At 44.6% G+C, this 24,208-nt stretch overlaps 1 protein-coding gene across 2 annotated transcripts; it reads right to left on the bottom strand.

Annotated features, from left to right (window-relative positions):
* Nucleotides 1-12,898: 12,898 nt before the first annotated feature.
* Nucleotides 12,899-16,451, bottom strand: LOC121361268. 2 transcript variants are annotated; one of them, XM_041481784.1, is made up of 2 exons: nucleotides 16,259-16,451; nucleotides 12,899-15,624 (listed from the first exon to the last, which is right to left on the bottom strand). In XM_041481784.1, the coding sequence occupies exon 2, from the start codon at nucleotides 14,640-14,642 to the stop codon at nucleotides 13,404-13,406; it is 1,239 nt and encodes a 412-aa protein (XP_041337718.1). In that variant the 5' UTR covers nucleotides 14,643-15,624; nucleotides 16,259-16,451; the 3' UTR covers nucleotides 12,899-13,403. The 2 variants fall into 2 exon arrangements, with proteins under 2 accessions (XP_041337718.1, XP_041337717.1); XM_041481783.1 differs by having other exon boundaries at nucleotides 16,263-16,451.
* Nucleotides 16,452-24,208: the final 7,757 nt, after the last annotated feature.

Below are 24,208 nucleotides of genomic sequence, written 5' to 3'. Positions count from 1 at the left end.
TTTCTCTTCACGGCCTACTACAACCAAAAAATCAATGGCTGCAATTATTTTGTTAAATTCAGGGATATAACAAGAATTGCACTACAATCTTGCCTAAAAAGCTTTACAGTACTCCTGTACACTCTTTACATTGATAGAAAACTAAGGGTTTACAGATTTTGCAATGAAGGCAAGAGATTGCAGGCATGAATAGTTATTTCTGTGTAGTTCACACCTGTGTGCCTTCTTCTTTGCTAGTGGGGTTGTCAGCGTGTTTTCTTGTGTGATATGGTTTCACAATCTTTGCTGGAATCCACCTGGGTCCTGTACCTGTAGAAATACAAGCAAACCCTTTGCCCCAAGTTACTAGAGGAAATTGACCTTCAATTTGTTCTGTTTCTGGATTTCTAATTAGAGCTAAAGGATTTTCCTTTAATTTTGCATGTGTACTATTAGAAAAATGCCTAAAAATTGGGGGTTCATGTTCTGCAAAATAACTGTTAAAAAAATTGTAAACATATAAGATTTTACTTAGTTGCATCTGTGGTGTTCCCTGTGCTGCATCCCCTTTTTGTTGATCTAACATACATTTCAAGGAAAGATGTGTCTTTTTGACAATTGCCTGGCTTGTGGGAGAATAAGGAATGCCAAATGTATGGCGAACACCCTGATTCATTAAAAATGTGAACAGTTGTTTGGCTGCATAAGCAGTACCATTATCCGTTTTGACTTATTGAGGCACACCTAGCAAAGCAAATGCTTGCAAAAAATACTGACGAGCATGCTTGGCTGTTTGTCTTGTATGTAGGGAGGAAAAAACTGCGCCTGAAAAGGTGTCAACTGAGACATGAATACTTTTCAATTTCCCAAAAGATGGGTATTTGGTAATATCTGTTTTCCAGAATTGTAGGCTCTGCAACCCTTGTGGGTTAACTGCTCCCGTGGAAACAGGGGGTTGCACCAGCTGACAGTCAGGGCATGTACTTGTGATTGCTTTAGCCTGATTTTTAGAGACAAAACATTCGCATGAGTGCTTGTGCATTTTGATGAAAAAAAGCATGAACCAGAGAGCGTCCCCCCGCTGTCGGTCACTTCGGGGCTGCCCCCCCATTGTTTGCCGACCCGGGGCTGGCCGGGGTTCACTGGGAGGCACCCAGAGAGACGGAGACAACTCAGCTTTGCCTGTTCAAAAATATTGGGTAATGTGCTTGCAATAGTTACTGTCAATTTAACTGCCCTGGAATTGCCTTCTGTCAGAAATCCTGGAAGCGATGAGTGGGCCCTGCTGTAGTTAACAATCTTGCTCTAGCTTTGATTATAATCGGAGCCATAATTTCCATTGTTGTAAAGATTGTTTTTGGTGATCTGCAAGGTAAAAAGACCTGTTCTATTATTAACAGAGTCTTTTGCAGAAGCATCCCATTGGAATATGAGACCATACAACTGCATCTTTTCTCCTACTACTGCAGGAAAGAAAGGCTGTGATACTATACAGTGGTCTGCTTGTCTTTGTTGAAAGGCTTCTGCTACTTTCTCAAGAGCCTTTTGAGCTTCAGGTCTAAAAGTCCTTGGAGATGTAATGTTACAGTCCCCTCTTAAAAAATCAAAAAGTAGAGAAAGTTCATAATTTGTAAGTCCCAGGACAGATCTAACCCAATTGATCTCTCCTAGGAGTTGTTGCAAATCTTGTAAGATATTAACTTTAATTCAAAGCTGTGGTAATATTACCTGTTCTGTCATTCTCCATCCTTCAATGCTTTCCTCTTAATTTCTGGCCAATTAATCATATTTAAGCTGTTTTCTGAATGAGCCCTTGATTTAGAATTCGAAGAGTCTCTGGTATCTGGAGGAAATAAATTAGGTTCTTTCTTTGGATATGGTTGAGTTGCATCCTGTAAATCTGCTTCTTCTGTCTGTGTTTCTCTATGGAACTGTAATACTGTTTCGTCTCCCCCCCCCCTCCTTGCAATAATAGAAGCGGCCAGAGGTGGCGATGCAGCAGGAGGCCAGCAGTCTCAATGGTCACAAAATGGCGTCTGCGGCAGTGCCCATGCTCAGTACAGGGGGCCGCCATCTTGTTTTACGGAAACTCCCTGTAAGGCGCAGCCATTTTGTTGTACGGAATCTCCCTGTAAGGCTCCGCCATGGTTTGGAACCGGGAGCTCCGAATATTCACGCGAATTTTCAATTGGGGGTTCAGGGGGGCTGCTGTCTGGATCAAGACTGGTGTTTCCGACGCCGTAGAGTTTTCACATGAGGTCAAGGAAACTACCCGTGGGCTTAATATCACTGGCTACGAGTGCAATGGAGCTTGCCTCCCCCCCGCTTTCTGGGCAGGGCTCCCCTCCCTCTCCCGGTGCAATATTACAAGCGGCCAAAAGTGGCGTTAGCTCAGTAGGGAGGCCCTGCAGGATTAAAGATGGTGCCCTACTGCGGCGCAGTAGAAATTCCAGATATAAGATTCCAAGCATTACAATCGTTAAGTATTTCAATTATTACACAGCATGTAGGAAGCAGAGAAGCTGCAACCTTATCTCTCTTTGTAGCAAGATCAAAAAGGCAAATATCAACAGCATCCCAAGAGTGATTTATGAAAAGCAGAATCGACTGTAGGTTCAGGGAAGTTCTTAATCACCCAAAGTATTAAATCTTTGATTTCTTGCTTAGGAACTGAACAGGAATGTAATCTTACCAAAGTCTTTAATTTATCATAAACATACCTTTATTCTTTTGAGATATTTTGGCCCATCTCCATACCCCAGCGCTCACCTGTGTGAAAAATGACCAGATAATATTGGCTTTCACATTTATGTATGAGCTTGTGCACGTTGTTAGTGATTATAAGTATTTAGAAATAGCATCAATTATAATTCTTCTTAGCTGCTTGTTAATATAATATAATCTATCAGCTTAAGTATTGTCTTGGTTTGAAAAGACAGGTCTGCTAAGAAGGCAGGAGCCCCCCCCCTGAAATGGGAAATGTAAACCCCCTCCCTCCAAATTGTTATAATTTTGAAATTAAGGGGGGCTCTCAGGCAAAGATATGGGAGCAGGAATAACAGTTCTTTGTTAGGGAAGAAAAAAAAAGTAAAATGAACAATGCAGTAAAACAACACTGACAGAGTCAGAGCACAACCTGACACCCTGTTGGTCAGGGTGCTGGTAGCAGTCCAATTGGAATTGTGGCTGCAGTCCTCCTGGAGTGTCAGGTGTGGTTCTATTGAAGCAGTGATCCTGTAGAAGGGTGTAGTCTTCCTCTGAAGATCCAGTGGAAGAGCCAGTTGCTCCTCTGGGAAGCCAGTGGAAAGGCTGTGCTGGTGTCCCAAAAATCTCAGATCATATCCAGTTAGGAATGCTTGGCTCTTCCCTCTGGGCAGAGCATCTCACAATAAGATGCTGTAATTTTTATCAGTCAAGCAGTGACATTCAATAGCCCATTAACAGCAGATGTCTTCCCAAGGGAGGATTGGTTAGTGGAAGAGATAAAGAAAACTGCCCAATTAACAGAAGATAACTGCCACACCTCTAACAGATGGCAAATAGAATACGCATTGCCTTGCAATATAGGACAAGTATGCACTGTGTTGCTCATAGAAATAGTAGTGTAATTAATATAATATCTATGTATCACTTATGAAAATAATTGTGTGATGAATGTATTGTGATATAGACGTTAGCAAAACATAAGAAAAAAAAGGGCTTTTGTGTAACTAAAAACAGTGGAAGGCCATCTACTGACCAACCTGTCCAAGTGATAAGACAACCATGACACAAACCAGAGCACTGTAGGACAATCAGAGAATACCATGTTAAATTTAAGGAGGACATGCTAAATCCTTATCTATCAGAGGATGTGAAACAGCAGGATGGAGACACAAGAAGAAATAAAATATATTGACCTGACACACAGGTTGTCATGCAGATAAGCTGGAGTGTGAAGAAGTCAAACAAAGGAGTTCCCAAAACATCAGAAAGTTCAAAAGAATGTTTGAATAATGCATGAAATACATGAATATGCATGTATCTCAGCAAAGTAATAGTATAAGATAACACTGTATACACAAGAATGTTCTTTGGCTATTGGCCAGGAGTACCCCAGCGCTGGAAATATTGTCCTTTTTTATCCTATTATTATTAAACTTTTAAAAATTCTAAGCAGTGAATTCTGTTTTTTTACACTGGCCTCGGCTTTGCAGAGTGATTCTTCTACGGTGACCAGAATTGGTGTAGAATCAGTGAACACTGTTTCAGCTTCTTTTTGGCTGCAAATCGGCCCCAATGATCTTTCCTTTCAAGGTTGTAATTAATGAAATAAGTAATGTCCACTGGAGCAGCGCTGACTCCCACTCTTGAAGATTCACCTCACGGAGGCACCAATTTTTATTGACACCTTACAAAAAGAAAGGGATGACTGTTGGGCTAAAAACTATTTATTACTCAGATAAACATCAGCCTCAAAGGTCGTGAGATTTTAGAGGAGTGAGGAGTCGGCCATAGTTCAAGGTAGTAGCAAGTTTCTTTTTTACAAGGCAATATATAATATTCTAATCTGTTACTGGATATCATATATGAGCTGGCTACCAAGCCCCGGGATTGACTGACAAGGGCTTCTTCTAATCAGATCTCTTATGAAGCTGCAAACATTTTAGTGGCCAGATCCCGAGGGGGCGGGGAGTTCAGACCAATGAGCGCATCCAGACCGGGTCTTTCAAAAGTCTTTATAAAGGGTAGCCTGGCAAATTAAAGCTCTCTGTGCCACATGAACTTCGGGGGTGAGTTGTGCCTCTGTCTCCTTGCCCCTCACCCCCACGTGCGACCTAAGATGTGGTGAACCCCGAAGCGATCGAGGACTCAGCACACAGAGTAAAGGAGACAGATGGTGTAACAGCTGGTTTTTGGTCTAGAACCAGATTAATAAATGGCCTAGAGCTGGGAATCAGGGTAAGACCGGACTACAGGACATCAGAGCCTGGATCAGTGCTTGGAACTGGAGACATACAGCCTGAGAGCTGGGAATGGCGTAAAAGCTGGAACGGTGTAAAAACCAGACTTTCAGTGAAAAACCGGGACTCACTGGCTAGACAGTAGTAAAAAAACCCCTCGGCAGACAGCAGAAAGTGCTACAAGGGTTTAAAAACCTGTTTTGTGGACTAAAATTACAAACTAGACCATGGGAGCTTGGATATCAGGACCAGAAAAGACTGTGATGACGGTACTGATTTTCTTCTTTCAAAAAAGAGGGATTGTTTCCCCAGGGACAGAGGGAACCCAGGCAGATGTCGGCATTATCCAGGGAGCCAGTGGGATGGATTGTGAAATCCAGCCACGTGGAGAAGGCCACCACAGCCCCGGCTTCTCCAAGATGCCCTGAGCTCTCCCCAGACTGCAGTAATCACTATGCAGCCACTTCAGGCTACCATATTGCCTACCCAGGTGGGCACACCATGCCAGCCTGTTCGGAGAGAACAAACCACGTGGTGGGTGCTTCTGCCCCACCAGGGCTGCCGTGCCATGAGGCCGCTCCAACCCCTCCCTAGACCGGGAGAAACCCCGCAGCCACTGCTCCGTCCCAGGTGGTCAATGGAATCTGCCCTGTACCCTTCTCGGCTGGCCCAGCAGTACCCCCCATCCAGCTGACATCATGGGGAGGGGCCCCGCCCCTGATACAGCCTCCGTGGAACACAGCCACACCTCCAGTGGGAGGGGCCCCACCACCGAGCCTGCCTCCAAAGAGAGCTGCAGAACTCAGAACCAGAGCGTGGGAGAAGCCTTTGCAAAGGTCCCACTCGGGAAAAGGCAGTGCAGGGAGACAGGTGGGGGTGTGGTACCACAGGGGCAGAGACGGTCGAATCTGCCCAAAGAGATGGAGTCGAACACTCGTGTTGCATGTCTCACAGCAGCTGAGGTCAAGACACAGAGTCACCCAGACAAGCGAGAAGCCAGTAGCTGCTTGCAAATGGATAATGAAGAGGCAAACAGACACCAACTTTCCTCCCTTACAAAGCATTACAACCACATTACCTCCTGATAAATCGAGGTTTTCATGTCATAAAATCTCTGATAAAGGCACTGAAAGGTTGTCTTACAAAAGTTATGATAAGGTACAACTGTTTGTAAAATATGCATTAGAACTCATGGTACAATATTCATTATGGATGTTTGCATTTGTTAGAACCAAAATCAACAAGCCCATAATCAGGAAGGTGTTATCTTTCTGCCTCATACTATTAATGCTACGTCCCAGGGAAGCATTAGTGTGTGTATTATTATGTATTTTTTTCATACTCATACTAATTGTTGTTGCAGTACCTCAAGAAGGATGGCTAAGACCCAGGGGGTGTCCACTGAAATACCCATAGCAAAATTAATTTGTCATAGGCAAATTTCAGTTGCAAAGTTCGTCAACAGAAGTTTTGGCACTTGTCATCATTCTAAAAAAATTGAAAGCCAATTATTAAGTCACTAACAAAATTTCTAACTTTTAACAAGCAAGAAGAGAGTATTGCTTACACTATAATTAATGTTTAAAAAATTTCATTTTGTTTTGCAATGGATATTAATACAAACTTGTTTTTTTGTGCAGGGAATCTCTCCCAACCAAGTCATTGGCCTGATCAACCTATGAACCTGGCTGGTAAAGATTCTGTGCAAAAAAGCTAACCCTTTTTCTTTTGAGACAGGCATAGAGGCGTCATCTGGAGTAGCCTTCCAGGTTTGCTCATAATGAAAAAGAGACCTTTCAGCAACTCCCTACCTTATTAATACTGTTAAGAAATGCATGCTTTATTTCTATTTCTACTTATTATACAAAGAAAAAATGGGAAAAAAAAGGTTGGGGTGAAGGTACACCCCCCCTTTTTGAGTTTTGGGTGGTGTCAAATTCTTATGTTTTATAAGCAGATGGGTAACAGAAAACAAATTATAAATTCTATTAAACAAAGAAGGGTGAGATGTTACCGGATAGCATATATGAGCTGGCTACCAAGCCCCAGGATTGACTGACAGGGGCTTCTTCCAATCAGATCTCTTATGAAGCTGCAAGAATTTCAGTGGCCAGATCCTGAGGCAGAGGGGAGTTAAGACCAATGAGAGCATCCAGACCGGGTCTTTCAAAAGTTTTTATAAAGGGTAGCCTGGCAAAATAAAGCTCTCTGTGCCACATGAACTTCAGGGGTGAGTTGTGTCTCTGTCTCCTTGCCCCTCACACCCCCGCGTGCAACCTAACACTAATCCAATAGAAATTTGCTACAAAGTTTATTTTGTTTTTCTAACCTATCGCCTTTATTTAATTCTGCCACACTGCGTATACTTTTATCCAACGGGCTACTATTACACATACATGCTTCTATTATAACATCTAAACTCTTAGCTTACTCTATACAATTACATTACTATACTATAAAACCCTTCACCATCTTACCCAATGCAGTTTCTTACTTACTTAAGGCATATTCTTACTTACAACTATAGAAACAGAAGTTTATAATTTTTCTGCCTAATGACTATGTACTTTTATTTTTACATCAATCTAAGCTTCTTCCAAAGCTGCAAATCCAGCCCTTCAGTATCTGTGGAAGTTTCTATCTTTCCATTTCCTACAAGGGTATTCAGCAGGACTTGAAATGGTCCTCTCCACTTTGCTTGTAAAGTATCACTGTCCCACCACTTAACATAGACCCAGTCTCCATGTTGGAACAGATGTGTAGGTATGTTCAGTCCTGTGGGTCTAGATAACATGGTAGAATTCTGGAGCTTCTGCAAAGTGGAACCTAAAGCCATTAGATATCTCTGTAAATCAAGTTTTCCCCTCATATGAATTTCACCTGGAACATGCAGAATCTGATATGGCTTGACATACAGTATTTCATTGGGACTGATGTTATCCCTCTGCCTCGGTTGTATGTGGATCCTCAGTAAAGCTATAGGTAAGGTCTGAACCCATGCCATGGATGTTTCCTGACAAATTTTGCTAATTTGTGTTTTAAAGGTTCCATTCATATGTTCAACCTTACCACTTGCTTGGGGTCTGTAAGGTGTATGCAGATCCCAAGTAATTCCCAAATTCTGGCTAACTTCTTTAACTACTGTTGCAACAAAGTGGTGTCCCCTATCTGATGACATCCCCAAGGGAAACCCGAACCTTGGAATTATATGTCTGAGCAAAACTTTCACCACTTGCTTGGCTGTATTAGTGTGACAGGGGTAAGCTTCAGGCCATCCACTGAAGGGGTCAACTAATACCAATATGTGCCTGTATCCCTCTTTGTGTGGTAACTCAGCAAAATCTATTTTCCAGTAATTTCCAGGAAGATCCCCAGCCTTTGTTACTCCTAACACAACTCTCTTTCTCGTATCAGGATTGTTTTTACAGCAGATTTCACATTTGCTTAATACTGATTGTACAATATCAGTCATTCCCTTTCCTATTACTACCTTTTTAAAAAGTTCCAAAATATTTTCAACCCCCAAATGTGTGCTTTCATCCTCTCTCCGAGCTAGCTCCCAAAGGATCGGGGTGGGACTACAACCTGATTCTCTGGTGTAACTGCCCATCCACTTTCTGTGATCTCAGCCTTAAGGAACTTAATTAGCTTGTGGTCTGCTTGGTCATACTTTGTAGTGAACCCTGACAAATTAATCTCTTTTTGTGGAATTACTGTGAGAATACCTTTTTCTTCAATTCCTCTTGCTGCTTCATTAGCAAAACAAATTCCCAATTCTGGAGTGGTTTTCCCTTTCTGATGACTCCTAAATGCATGATAGCTGCTTCTGTGGTCTTTGTGATGCCCTCCAAGAGGGCAACAAGTATTTGTTCAGCATGTTTGGTTTGATTTGATTACCTTGAGCATTCAGAAGTCCTCTCTCCTTCCAGATGGCTCCATGGGTGTGGGCAACACTAAATGCATATTTAGAGTCAGTCCATATATTTACCTTCTTTGCTCAGGTCTAGGGCCCTCGTCAGTGCAATCAGTTCAGCTTTCTGTATGTCCTAGGGTGACTTTATGATGCTTGTATCCCCAATTGTCTGTTCTGTTTATGCTGGATATTGTATTCTGTGCCTTCAAGACTAGTTCTGATAGCGAAAGCAGGGAGAAGAAGAAGCATAGAGTTTGTTATCAGAGACTGCACTCACTCCTCTAAAAGCAACACTCCTCCACATTCTGCCCTGGACTGTATTGTCTGGGCATGGATGGAGCAGAACAGAGTGCTCCTTTACTTTTTAGTTAGTTTAACTAGCTGAGGCAGGGAAGTTTTCCCTAGATTATTTTTTTCTTTCCCTTTTCTTAGAACTGTTCAAATCTGCTCAAGACTGGAGACCCGGGGAGCACCGAGAGCTTACACTTTGTAGCCTACCGAGGCCTACTCTGGGCAGCAGCCTTTCCCAGTGCTGGAGGGACTGATAACAGAGTGACCACCCACAGGAGAGACTTTCTGAATATGTCATCTCTTCAGAGCGGCGGATAAGTTTTGTCATCTGATATTGTTCATTTTTTGTGCTGGGGAGTGCTTTGCCTGTTAAATAAACAGGTTTTTTCCACTTCTCTCTGAAGAAATTTTTCCCAAACTGGTTTGGGAGAGGGGCCACGTAAGTTTGCTTTCTGAAGGAGCCCCCTTCTAAAAGTTTTCTCCCAAATTTTCCCTAAACCAAGATGCTGTGATTACACATCAGCTGGCAGAGCCTTCGCCTTGATCACTTTGTCCTGGGTGGTTACTGCATAACCTGTCTCTTACCATTTCTCATGAAGCTGCTCCCATCTGTAAAAAGCTCCCAATCTGGATTTTCTAGGGGCACGTCCTTCAAGTCTAGTCTGGAATAGACCTTTTCAATTGTCTGCAAGCAGTCATGCTCAGGTACATCATCAACAAGTTGGAGGACAGAAACATGGCAGGGCTAACAACAGAAGTTGTTTAAAAGGTAACATCATTCTGTTCTAATAACATTGCTTGATATTTAAGCATCTGATTACCAGACAACCAATGTCTCCCTCCCCCCTTTTGTTCGAGTACAGCTGCTATGGCATGGGGTACATACACTACATTGTGTCGCCCAAGGGTAAGTTTTTGGGCCTCCTGAATTAAGATGACTGTAGCCACCATGGCCTTCAAGCACCATGGCCATCCTTGGGCAACGTTGTCTAGCTATTTGGAAAAGTAGGCCACAGCCTTTCCTTGGTTTCCAAGGCACTATGCTAGTACACCCAAAGCCACATTCAGTCTCTCATGTAAAGAGTTCAAAAAGTTTAGTTAAATCTGGCAATCCCAGTGCTGGAGTATTACGGTCTGGGTTCTCAGAGTCTGTCCAACCCTGGCTGCTGTAGGTGTCCCGGATAGTGAAGTCCCGCTAAGCACAACCTGTCCAGGTGCCCCAGGCAGGCTGCCAGCTGTAGGCAACCTTAGCAAGAAGCTTAGCTCTTTAAATGAGATCAGCTCTTTGGTGAATTGAGCTCTTTAGCGATTTCAGCACTTTGCTTGCTAAGTGCCTTGGCAGATGCAGGGATGAAAGAGGAGAAGAACTGTGTGAGGTTCCACAATGTGTCTTTATTGGCAGCCTCTGTGAAAGGTGACAGTGACAGCTCTTCTGCTGAACTGGGCAGAGGCAGGAGTTTATATAGGGTATGTGGGTTTTGGGAAACAGCCCAATAGAAAGGGTCGAGGTGTATATGACCAATGGTCTTACACAGAGAGATAACGAGTGTCCGAGGTGGAAGAGGGGTCTTTTGGTCCAGTCATCATGACTAGGCATTTCTTATCTTAGGCAACTGACCGCCAGGGAGGCCTTGCAGGCCTTTTGGCTGCTGCACTGGAGCTAACATTAAACAGTGTTTCAGCTGTTTAAAAGCTGCTCTGCTGTTTTCAGTCCATATGATAATTCCTTTTCCAGCTGCTTTTAGTGCTCCATGTAGGGGTTTTACCAGCAGTCCATAATTTGCTATGCACAAACAATACCAACCTACCATTCCCAGGAAAGCTTGCATCTCTCTCACGGTATGGGGCTCTGGAAGTCAGCAGATGGCTTCTTTCCGTTCTTTGCTGAGCTGTTGGTGTTCACAAGAGATCTCAAGCCCCAAATAAACTACTGCTTCCTTGGCAATCTGTGCCTTGTCTTTGGAAACTCTGTACCCATTCAATCCCAAAAAGCTTAATAAACCTATGGTAAATTGTATACAGGCATCTCTGGTTCTAGCCACAATCAAGGTGTTGTCAACATATTGAAGAATAATCCCTCCTGGCTCTTGTCTCCTCCAATTCCTTTGCTAGCTGGTTTCCAAATATTCTTGAGCTATTCTTGAAACCCTGGGGTAGGACTGTCCAAGTAAGCTGACTTTTCCTCACTGTTTAGGGATTCTCCCACTCAAAAGCAAAGAGCTCTTGGCTGTTTTTATGCACAGGAATGCAGAAAAAGGCATCCTTCAGGTGTACAACAGTAAACCACCCTAATTTCTCTTGTCAGTGTGGTCACAAGGGTGTAGGGATTGGCTACCACTGGGTATATGTCCGCTGTAATTTTGTTAATTGCTTTTAAATCTTGTGCTATTCGATAACTCTTACCATCTGCCTTCTTAATGGCAAGTATGGGGATGTTGTATCTTGATTCACATTGCACTAATAACCCATGTTGGAGGAATCCCTTAAAACTTTCTAATTCTAAAGGGTATTGTTTTTGCCTTACCAGTGTGGCTCCTGGTTTGAGTGCAATACTCACTGGTTCTGCCTGTTTGGATCTTCCTGGGATATCACTGGCCCACACTATTGGGTTGGCAGCATTTTCAACTTCAATGGGGATTTCACCCCATTTGTCCTGTATAAAAAGTGCAGCAACTTCGACAAATTTAGATTCAGGAATTACAACTCATACACCCTTTCCCTTTTTAAATTTAATTTCTGCTTCCAACTTCTTTAGCAGGTCTCTCCCCAGCAGTGGTTTGGAGGAGTTAGGCATATAAAGGAATTGATGGGTTACCCAGTGCTTACCCAGTTTGAATTTTAAAGGTTGGAAGAAAGACCACGTTTTGTTTACCCCTGTCGTCCCAACAACATGTACAGTATCTTGACTCGGTTACCCTTCCAAAGTATTTAATACAAAATGGCTGCTCCTGTATCTACCAAAAATTCGATGTTTTCTTTCCCCAGCTTAGCTATAACCAAAGGCTCTTCTGGGGGAGAAGCCTTCGGTCCCCATCGTTCTGAGCATGAGTCTTGTCCCGCTGTGAGTTGGGAAACTGGGGATTTTTGTTTCAACATTGGGCAGTCATTTTTCCAATGTCCCTATTTCTTTCAATATGCACACTGATCTTTTTCTGTAGGGGAAGTTCTCTTGGATGACTTCTCCTGAGTCGCCTTCTTACTAGGTTGGTGTCTAACCTTGTCACTTGGGCCCCTGTCCCGATATACCTACCATGCCACTTCTAGAAATTTATCTATGTCTTGAACCTCATCTAGCTTTTGCAGCTTTCTCCTTATATCATTTGTAGCTTGACTAATGAACAAGAGAAGTAGATGGGCTTTTCCATCAGTATCTAGGTTTGTATATTTAATAGCAGCTTCTCCTAACTTATTTTAAAAAATCAGTAGGAGATTATGTAGGAATGTGCCCCCTGTTGACAGAGTGACAAAACTATCCTTTGTCCCCTTAAAAAGGAAAGAAGCCCAGAAGTTTCTCTCCTCAATTAGGTGAAAAGGCATCTCATAGGACCTTGGGGACTTCACCTCAGACTTAAGGATACCTAATTGGACAGGATCCAAAAAGTCCCGCCTGGGCAATTTACTAGAAAAATAAGTGAACAAAGAAACTAATCGCTTTTGTGAGGTGTTTTACCAGGAGCAAGAACCTCTTGCACCTGGCTCGGTTTTTCTCTGTTTGTTATTTTGTCTTTTGTTAAACCTTTTTGTTTCCAACACTGCAACAGAAGCCATCCTGCTGATTTTATGTCTCCAAAGGTAGCTGAGCTATCTTGGGTGCGATATAGACCTCCAAGAGCTTATGAGACCTGGCTCAAGGAGGCTCCTATAACAAGATTCATCATAATTTTGCTCTATTTCATAAAGCTTTGACCAATTTAGAGCTTTAGGGACACCATGTTTTAACCCATATACCATGAGATTTTGATATAGCTTTAGTTTTGCCATCTGTTCTGGCACATTTGGATCCCATTTTGGATCATCTGATGGAAAAACCTCTGCAACGGTGCCCTGGATCAACTCACTTGCTATATTTGCCTCTACTGCAGTTGTAATAGTTTTATTAACCATCTGTCTCTCAGTGGGATCAAGCAATATGTCCATCATAGATTTCAAATCAGTCCAGTCAAGGTTTTGTGTGTTAATTGCCCTTTCTACTAAATTTGCTACTTTATCTGGATTTCCTTTATATTTGCCTACAGTAGCCTTCTACTGTTCTAACTCCACAACGGAGTACGGAACCTTTATATATATTGGCCCCTGATTGCCAACTGCTTGCCATAACGGGGCTTGCAGAACCAATGCTTTTGGGTTTTTTCCCTTTTTGACCTAGTACGTTTGGCTATTGGACTACATTCCCTTATGGCTCTTCTAGCTATCTTTCCCCTCCTTTGCCTGTTCAGGGCAGCTGTGATCTCATCTTCCTCTTCAGAAGAGCTGCCTGAGTGAGAGCTGTCTGCCTCTGTTGAATTTGCTGTGTTAGATCTTCTTCGACCAGTGCCGGTACTAGGGATTGCTGTCCAAGATTTGCTCCAATGTAGGGAGTGGGCGGCAGGCCTGCTTGCTTTGATGATGTCATCTCCTGAGCCAGCTCCCCAGCACACGATATTGCTATGGAAACTCACGGGCCTTAGAGTGGGAGGGGTGCCACTCCCCCTATGGGAGTTCCCCTCTCCGCCCTCTCTGTAAAAGGCTCTGCCCCCGGCTCCACCCCTAGGGGGGATGCCATTGGCTGCACACGCTGGCTGTCCTCTCCCCCCGCCCCCACCCACCCAGGAGCGAGTGGGAATGGGAGGGGGAGTACAGGCGGGGTGGGCGTCTGTGCCTGCGGCAGTGGGGAAACAACTGCAGCTGCTGTCGCCAAAACTGTGACCACCGGGGGCTGCAGAAGAGCGACGGAAACTGCGGCGGGAGGAGGGGGAGAGAGCGCAGGTGGGGGAGGCATCCAGCCAGAAGTCGACACAGGTGCCTGCGCCATTCTCGGCTGCCAAAGCCAGCCTCCCTCTTCCTTTACTTTCTTTACTGCCCACCGCAGCCGCCTTCCCCCTTAACTTTAGAGGCAGCAGCGACCGTGGAACTGGGGCCGGGGTCATGGCGGCTAAAGCTGCGGCTGGTGGAGTAGGGGGAAATAGAGATGGTGCTGTGGGCGGCCGCACGGGTGGGGCCACGAGCAGCACTGCAGGCAGCAGCACGGGCAGGGCCGCAAGCCGCAGGTGGAAGTGCGCCCGCCGGCAGTGCGGGCAGCAGTGTGGGCGGGGCCCAGATCTCAGAGGGGGGGCTACTAAGTCTGACTCCACCTCTTCCCTGCTCCCACACTTGGGATTTAATATGGGCTGTCTCTTTTCATCCTTTTTTTCTTTCTTCCTTAAATGCAGTATACACTCTTTCTTAGGTTTTTGTAGCTTTTCATCTTGTGATATAACTAAAAAAAGCCTCATATATTCAAATTCTATAAACAAGTGTTGTTGACACAGGCAAGACATCAAATTGATTATTAATTCTTCATCTAAGCTACCAAACTGTCCTAGGGTGACGTTATGATGCTTGTATCCCCAATTGTGTGTTCTGTTTGTGCCGGATATTATATTCCGTGCCTTCAAGACTGGCTCTGAGAGCAAAGGTGGGGAGAAGAAGAAGCACGGAGTTTGTTATCAGCCTGCACTCACTCCTCCACAGTCTGCTGGAACACAGAACTCCACTGCGTTGTCTGGGCATGGACAGGGCAGAACACAGCACTCCTTTGCTTTTTAGTTAGTTTAGCTAGCTGAGGGAGTTGAAGTTTTCCCTTGATTGGTTTTCTTTCCCTTTTCTTGGAACTGTTCAAACCTGCTCCAGACTGGGACCCGGGGAAACACCGAGAGCTCGTTCTTTGTAGCCTACCAGGGCCTACTCTGGGCAGCAGCTTTTCCCAGCGCTGGAGGAACTGATAGCAGAGCGACCATCCCCAGGAGAGACTTTCTGAATTTGTCATCTCTTCAGAGCGGCGAATGAGTTTTGTCATCTGGTATTGTTCATTTTGTGTGCTGGGGACTACCGTGCATTGAATGAAGTGACTCCACCACTGAGTGCTGCTGTTCCGGGCATGTTAGAGCTCCAGTACAAGCTTGAGTCCAAGGCAGCGAAGTGGTATGCCACTATTGATATTGCCAATGCATTTTTCTCCATTCCTCTGACAGCAGAACGCAGGCCTCAGTTTGCCTTCACGTAGAGGGGAGTGCAATATACCTGGAACTGACTGCCCCAAGGGTGGAAGCACAGTCCTACCATCTGCCATGGACTGATCAGACTGCACTAGAAAAGGGTGAGGCTCCAGACCATCTACAGTATATTGATGACATCATTGTGTGGAGGAACACAGCCACAGAAGTGTTTGAGAGAGGAGAGAATATCATTCAAATCCTCCTGGAAGCTGGTTTTGCCATCAAAAAGAGAAAAGTAAAGGGACCAGCTCGTGAGATCCAGTTCCTAGGAGTAAAGTGACAAGATGGATGGCGTCAGATTCCTATGGATGACACCCAATTGTGGGGCCCCTTTTGGAGGTTTCCCCCGAATTTGCCCTAATCCAGGACACAAACTTAGGCCACTTCTGATTGTTATCCAATTTATAAGTTTGCCAGATTAGTCTAGACAGCCTAATAAGCTCAGGTTTTGTAAGGTGTCAGTGTTCATCAACTAATTCTTGCCAGTTTTCTAACACTAAACCTAAAGTTGAATTCTTGGGTATTTAGACATCATTGGAATGAGAAAAATTACAGCCCATCGTCTATACTTAGAAAGATCACAGAAATTAAGAAAAGCAATGTAAATTCACACTAACAAGCTGAGAGAAATAGAATAAGAAGGAAGGAGGATTCAAACCAATAAGCTTAGAGTCAGCAAGCAGCAGCTTAAACCACTACACCATGACTGGCTCCATTCCAAATCACAGGTACTGAAGCACTTAGCTCTCATGAGCTAGCAACAAATGAAGGGGGAAGCAACAAATGAACTAGAACTCCCTTGGACCCTTTCTCATGTCCCAGAGATACCAAACAAATCTGTAAGAGATCTCAACATCCAACCCATGTGCTAAAACAAAATACCACCTTTAGTTACCTACTCACATGCCTCTGTGTTGGATCTGAGTATTCTTGTGCTCTGATACTGTCTGGACTGCAGCTACAGCTCCCTCCTGAATGCCAGCAAAAAGGGGGAGCAGGAGCAGGATGTTCCTCTGGTCCAGGGGGTTTTCCAGATGCCTTCCTGTCCCGGCAAGGTCTGCCAAAAACTGATCCCTGGAGAGGCTACCTAGAACAGAGTTAGAGGATAAAGGTAGGTATTTACTGAAAGGCCTTCAAAGGCTACACCTTGGGCAGTGCAGGAGTCTCACAGAGACCACAGCTAAGATGAATGATGGTCTGGAGTTTTTCATACAGATATAAGTTTGGTCCATTTGCATATCAGAGGTTAATTATCCAATTACAGCTTCAGGCAATGAAATCACTTACTCCAAGTTTGCTCCCCCCAATTCACTGTTGTTTACATTTTTCCGGGCCTGAGACAGTAAGGTGTCCTTGAGATTCAGGCCTAGACAGAAATTGTTTTGTCTGAATAAAATGGGAGAACAGTAGCTGGCAGGCTATGGAGTTTTGGAGTTATGCACTAAAGCAATACTGATCAGAAAAATATAAAAGCTAAAACTTAAGGCATCAATCCAAGACAGCCAGCATGGCTTCAAAAAGGGAAAATCATGCCTGACCAGTCTGGTGACCTTCTATGATGGAGTGACTACAAGGGTCAGTGAGAGAAGACTGACTGATGTCATCTACCCAGACTTCTGTAAGGCCTTCGACACAGTCCCACACAGCATTCTTATCTCTAAATTGCAGAGATATGAATTTGAAGGGTGGACTATTCAGTGGAGAAGGAATTTTCTGGATGCATGCAGCCAGAGAGTTGTGTTCAATGGCTCTATATCCAGGTGGAGGTTGGTGATGAGTGGTTTTCCTCAGGGCTCTGTCTTGGGACCAGTGCTCTTTAATATCTTTATCAATGACTGTGAGACCGAGTGCACCCTCAGCCACAAAGCTGAGCAGGGCAGTTAACAGAATACAAGGACAGGATGCCATCCAGGTGGACATGGACAAGCTCAAAAAGTGGATCCATGAGAACCTCATGAAGTTCAACAAGGCCAAGTGTGAGGTCCTGCACCTGGGTCAGGGCAATCCCAGACATGAGTAGACTGGGAGAAGAACTCATTCAGAGTAGCCCTGTGGAGAAGGACTTGGGAGTTCTGGTGGATGAAAAGCTGAACATGAGCCAACAGTGTGCGCTTGCAGCACATAAGGCAAAGTTTAAGTAGCATAGTAGTAGCAATCACAGGGTGAAGGGAAAAATTTTGTAGCATGGTACACGGGGGTTTGGAATTCTGTACATGGGGGTCAGGGGTTCCAAGATGGAGGGATTTGGGCATGCCCTGTCCTTCTTTCTTCTCCCTGGCATCCATGTTCAGGATGATGTTGGCATTCACAGATTGGTTTAGAGTAGAAAGTCACTGTCTAACAGGTGATAGGTATTGGAACATAATTGTAAACATAGTATACATAGTTTTTAGTATAAAAGATAGCACCAGCCTGAGAGGCGGGGAGTGTGCCTTGGACCGACCTGCAGAACAGACCTTGGCAGGCCTGACAGAAAATGTTTGAGATAAAGAAATAATAAACAACCTTGAGAACGTGAACCGAAGACTTCTTGACTCCTTCTTCGGCTGCTGGGTTGGGGAAAAGAGACTTTTAACAGAGACACACCTCGGGATCTTCCCAACCAGACCAGACCAGAGGAGATCCTGAGAGTAAAATATGGTTTGGGAGTACTCTATTCCCCATCTGTTAGAGGTGGGGCAGTTTTCTTCTGTTAATTGGGCAGTTTAGTTTATCTCTTCTACAACCAATCGTCTCTCCGGGGAAGATATCTTCTGTTAATGCACTATTGAGTCTCACTGCATGACTGATAAAATTACATAATCCCATTGTGAGATGCTCTGCCCAGGAAGATGAGCCAAGCATTCCTACCTGGATATAATCTGGGATTTGGAACACCAGAAGCAGCCTTTCCTCATTGGATTCCAAGAGGAGCAGCTTCTCCACTGGATTCCTAGAGGAAGACCAGGCCCATCTACACCACCACTGGACCTTCAGAGGAAAACTACACCCTTCTACAGGATCACTGCTTCAGCAGAACCACATCTGTCACTCCAGAAGACTGCAGTCACCATTCAATCGGTCTGCTACCAACACCCTGACCCACAGGGTGTCAGGTCATATTCTGACTCTGTCAGTGGTGTTTTTTTTGATTGTACTATTGCATTTGTATTTTTAAATTTTCCTAGTAAAGAACTGTTATTCCTACTCTCATATCTTTGCCAGACAGCATCCTAATTTCAAAAATTATAATAATTCGGAGGGAGGGGGTTTACATTTTCCAATTCAAGGAAGGCCCCTGCCTTCCTTGGCGGACACCTGTCTTTTCAAACCAAGACACCATAACTCGACCAGCCTATACTGTTAAAGGAAAAGAAGTAAACATCTTTATGAAGAAGGCACTGAGAGATTCAAATGCAAACAATGGACACCAGCCAATCCCAGGCAAGCATGTACGCAGGCAGCTATTTATGGACTTAGAAACCCACTGAGGTCCCCTGCTCAGCTTGGCCAGCAGGAGCTGGCTAAATATGAAGGGACGGGAACAATGGAACTTGCCAGAAAATAAAAACTTTAATAGCCAAAATAACAAACATCACACACGTACAGAAGCTAGGTTCCAAGGATCCCTTGGGTGGGGCCAACACAGCCAGGTATAGGGGCACGATATCCAATCAGAAAGGTGAACTCAGAACATGACTTTATAAGAAAAAGGTCTTGACCAACGGTGAAGGAGAACTGTAAACTTGACCAAATATAGGAAGGTTCTATTAGCATACTACTAACTCCCATGACCTCACAGCTCTCACTGTGGCCTGCTCAGGTGTCCCTTCCCCTCAGTGCTCTGCCTGCCATGGTTTATGGCCAAAGGCTTCTGTAAAAGCATCTGAGGTGAAAACATTAGCAGTGCGAGATCCCTCAGCTATTGGTCAGTGAACTGGGTGGTAACAAGTTTCTAGCCAATTGGGATCAAGCACACACGCTTTTTGAAAACCCTATAAATGTGAGTCCTGGACAATAAAGGTTGCTGTTGCCGCATGAACCTTGGAGTGTCATGTCCGTCTTAGCTATGACAAATGGTGACCCCCTATGTGATGGCAGCAGCCTCCTGCGTGGAGAGTGGGGAGACAGAGCCCAGCAGAGAGGCAGCCTGGAGAGCTGCCGGCAGCATGCAGAGCTGCAAGAGTTCGGACCACTGTAAATAGAAAGTATCCACTGGGGACATGGGAACCTGAGTCCCAACAGAAGAAAAAGCTGTAGTGAATGTATGGACCCTCTTGTTAAGTAAACGGGGATAAAATATGATGAACAGGCTCTGCAAACTTTTCTGGTTTTGTGCAAGAGACAGGGAAGAGACGCTACCACAGAAACCGCTTTTAATGTTCAAACATGGGAACGGGTTGGTAAACTGATTTTTGAGTCAGCCTCTCAAGGCAATGAGACTGCTAAAAATATTGTAACTGCCTGGAGGCTGGTGCTGTATACCTTGAGACTGGTGAAAGCTGTGCAGAATGCAAAAACAGCAATTGAGGCACCGCAGGTGCCACCCACAGAAACATCCAGTCATTGCAGAGCGCAGGGGGGAGCAATTAAGGAATTAGGTGCTGCATTGAGTTCCCAAGTGGAAAGGATGGGCGAGAAACCAGAAGGGGAATGGCTGTCATCTGAGCCCCCTATCTCTGCAACACCGCCGCACCATGCCGATGAAGCCCTTCTGGCGCCATGTGTGCCCGTGCCATGTGCAGAGCTGCCAGTGCTCAGGGCTGCAGAATGCCGCGAGAAAGCTTTTGTGTCCTGGAAGACTGTGTGTGAGGTGCTCGTGGTGCATGCAGTACCCACAGACTGAACAAAGAAGGACTCTTGTGCCACTGCGGCAGTCATGCCAACCCCTCCTGCACCACCAGCAAATGACCGTAAGTCTATTGGGGCTGTGGGGGGAGAACCAGAAGATGGCCCCTGGTTCCCCAATCTGTTTGATCCTAGAGGGGACCCTGACAGTATAACAGAAGAGCTTGTGCCGCCCCGCACCATGCAGCCTCAGCTGGAGCCATATCGCAGCTAGTGGCTGGAGCTGGGGAGCCCTTCCTGGTAGCGTGCTCTCTCTCTGCCTGCCCTCTGTGTGAGTGGAGCAGCAATGGCAGAGGCGGCAGGGGGGGAGCGTGCAGAGCTGCAGGGGTGCTGTGCTGTGGTGGCAGCAGCAAGTGTGCGGCAGTGAGCACATGTCTGTGCCACGTTGGTGAGCACATGGCACAGATGTAAGAGGGTGACAAGTGGCAAGCCACTTTCTCAGCGATTCTGGCAAGACACCCCCAGCTCTCTGCGTGTGGGCAGTGAGGAAGTGACCCAGGGAGCCTGGTGGCACCAGCAGAGGCAGTGCTGGCAGGGGCAGCACCATGTCCCTGCTCCCTGCACACAGCAGGCTTTGTCCAGGGAGGCACGGCCACCATCTTGTGCACTGGCAGAGCCCTGCAAGCTGCCCCAATGTGGGCCCTGAGCCGTGCTGGCCCCTGCTACAGTCAGGGCTCCCATCTCCTGTGGACCCTCGTGAGCTGACACTGTGCTGGACCCTTACTATTAAGATTGCCTTTTTTACCATACCACCTTGTGACCCCAAAAGCATCACTCTGATTGCTTTTTATGATAGATGCTCCTGTAATAATTCTAAATTGTAAGCTATCCTTTCAAGAGGAAATTAACTGATATGTTTTTTCAAAGTACCCTTTAATTAATGAAAGTGAGTTGCAGAAATTTTGTCCCACTTGAAGAAACTGGAAGAACAACTCCCACCTTGCTACTTCCCTGATGTAGAAAAGGTTACCACTGGAATGAAAGACCGTAACCATCTCATCCTGAAGCAACTTCTGACTCAGGGCTTATCTTTTGAAACCACTTAGGAGTTAATATAATTGTAATGTCCCAAGACTAGATTTATATAACTTCTGAGAAGGAAAATTGGGAAATTTAAGTATTGTCAAGTAATTTTTTGCTTTTGTTAAAAACTTACTTTATGTTTTCACTAAATGACTGCTCATTAGAGAAATTTAAAGTTAGCTGTGTGATTGTAGATTATTTCTAGATCCAGATAGCATTCATACATAAAGATTTTATAAAGAGGTTTAGTTGTAAGAAAATTATTTAATCTTACTTATATGCATTTGTCGATTATATTAATAAAGGTTTGCTTGTAGGTATTTTAGGTAAACCCTCTCAGTCAAGGCTTGAGGCTCTGGCCAAGCCCTAGCTCTGGCCGACCAGGGGATTATACCATCAAACCCAGGTATTTCTGCGTTACAAGTGTAATCAAGTCACTTTGACTTGCTAATTTGGTCTTACAAAAGCTGGATCCCCTTTTGAGGTAAACTTGGAAACCTTTTCCAGAAATGGTTCTCCAAGTCCTCACTGTGAAATGGGGCTCCCCAGCAATGGCAGACTCTGGGTGATGGTAAAGTATTTAGTCAGTTGTAAGTATTACCTTGCTGAATTTTGCTCAGTAGTGCTTGTTGTTTTATTAGATGTATTGTTTTACTGTTCATAGTAAGAAAAGTGCCTGTTATGTTAAACACTCTCCTGAATTTAATAGGTTGAAATATAGTTCATGTTATAGTTGTTAAAACAAAAAAGAGGGAGTGCGGGGATGGTATATACCCCCCATGAAAGCCTAATGTTGGGAGTTACAGATGCAGAGCATACTGGACAAATATGTGCTATGGTATCAACACCTACTCCTCCTGTAACCATTTGACTTAAAAGTCGTATTGCTCAACTTGTTCCTTTTAAGTCTTGTGTCCCTAAAACAGACTCAAAGCTGCGAGCAGACCAAGGCTTCAGATCGATGGGAGAACCTCAAGTATACTGGGCTCAGGTCATATCTGATCGAAGTCCAAACATGGTTTGTAGTCTTACAATGCCACAGGCAAATCCATCCCACATCAAGGTTAGTGGGATGATAGATACTGGAGCAGATGTTACTATCATTGCTACTAATGCATGGCCTCAATTATGGCCTACCACAGCTATAGGATCTGTTGTTGCTGACCTAGAAAGTACCACACAAAGTTACTTAAGTAGTAAACCTTTGTTAGTTAAGAATTCAGAATAACAGACAGCCATGATCCATCCCTATGTTACTGCTGTGCCACTCAATCTATGGGGAAGGGATGTCTTGTCAGCGTGGGGAGATCAGGTAGGAATGGATTTTTAACAAGGGCCACTGTGCTGAAGGGCGTAACGCATCCTACATTAGTTTTAAAGTGGCTCACTGAACAACCTTTTGCACCTGCTGTATGGAAATATGAGACCTTTGGAATGACAATTTACCTATGACTTCACTTAAACCTCAAGAGTCAGATATTTTAGAGACATGACTGAGCAGAAGGATATGTATTTTTAAATTTAAACAAGAAAGCAAAATGTTACCTCTGACAGTTTTTTTGAATTGACTTGTTTGTAACAGAAGGTAAATGAAACTTCCTTGATTTGAGTAATTTGGCCATAGATATAAATAGTGTGTGGCATGCCACCCTGTGAAATTGTACTGTTATTTATCTCCTTTTTGATAGCTCCTGGACATGATTGTAAAAATTTTGATGGTATGTGGGATAGACCAATGGCTGGTAAGGTTAGGCTTGTGGAGTTGGGTGAAGAGCCTCATTCGAACTAGGCTTATCATTTGTATATAATTGTTTTTCACATTGTACCATATTTGTTATCCTTTCTGCAAGAGCCCCCGCAGAGGAATGACAAACACCGCCTTTGTAGTCAAAAAACAAAAGGGGAAGCTGTGATGTCCAACAGCTGGCCTGGGGCCCTCACAGTCATAAATAACCCTGACCATGACTCGACCAGCCTATACCGTTAAAGGAAAAGAAGTAAACATCTCTATGAAGAAGGCACTGAGAGGCCGAGAGATTCAAATGCAAACAACAGACACCAGCCAATCCCAGGCGAGCATGTATGCAGGCAGCTATTGGTCAGTGAACTGGGTGGTAAGAAGTTTCTAGCCAATGGGGATTGAGCACATGCATTTTTTGAAAACCCTATAAATGTGAGTTCTGAACAATAAAGTTTGCTGTTGCCGCATGAACCTTGGAGTATCAAGTCGTGTCCATCTCAACTGTGACAATTCTTCCCCTTTCCCCTCATGAGACCCCACCTGGAGTACTGCATCTAGCTCTGGGGTCCTCAGCACAAGAAAGATTTGGAACTGTTAGGATGGATCCAGAGGAGGGCCATGAAGCTCATTAGAGGGCTGGAGCACCTCTCCTATGAAGACAGGCTGATAGAATCTGGATTGTTCATCCTGAAGAAGGCTCCTGGAAGACCTCATTGCAGCCTTCCAGTACTAAAGGGGGCTTATAAGAAATACAGACAGCAACTTTTTACGTGGGCAGATAGCCATAGGACAAGGACTAACAGTTTGAAACCTGAAGAGGCGAGATTTCGATTTGATGTTAGGAAGAAATTCTTTACTCTGAGGGTGGTGAGACACTAGAACAGGTTGCCCAGAGAAGTTGTGGATGCCCCATCCCTGGAACTGTTTGAGACCAGGCTGGATGAGGCTTTGAGAAACCTGGTCTAGTGGAAGGTGTCCCTACCCATAGCAGGGGCAGTTGGAACAAGATGATCTTAAAAGTCCCTTCCAACCCAAGCCATTCCATGATATTCCATACCATAGAATGTCATGCTGAGTATATACACTGGGGCTAGCTGGCCAGGATGGGCTGATTGCCACTCAGAGACTGGCTGGGCCTCGATCAGTGAGTGGTGAGGAACCATATTGTGTATCATCTGTTCTTGGGTTTTAGTCCACTCTCATTCCTTTCTATTACAATTATAATTGTTGTTATTTGTGGGATCTCAGCACATCACTG

This window comes from Pyrgilauda ruficollis, unplaced genomic scaffold (genome assembly GCF_017590135.1).
Source record: "Pyrgilauda ruficollis isolate IOZ18807 unplaced genomic scaffold, ASM1759013v1 scaffold567, whole genome shotgun sequence".
NCBI classification, from domain to species: domain Eukaryota; kingdom Metazoa; phylum Chordata; class Aves; order Passeriformes; family Passeridae; genus Pyrgilauda; species Pyrgilauda ruficollis.
The sequence above is the reverse complement of the archived record's forward strand: the minus strand, read 5'-3'. Positions and strand labels throughout refer to the sequence as shown.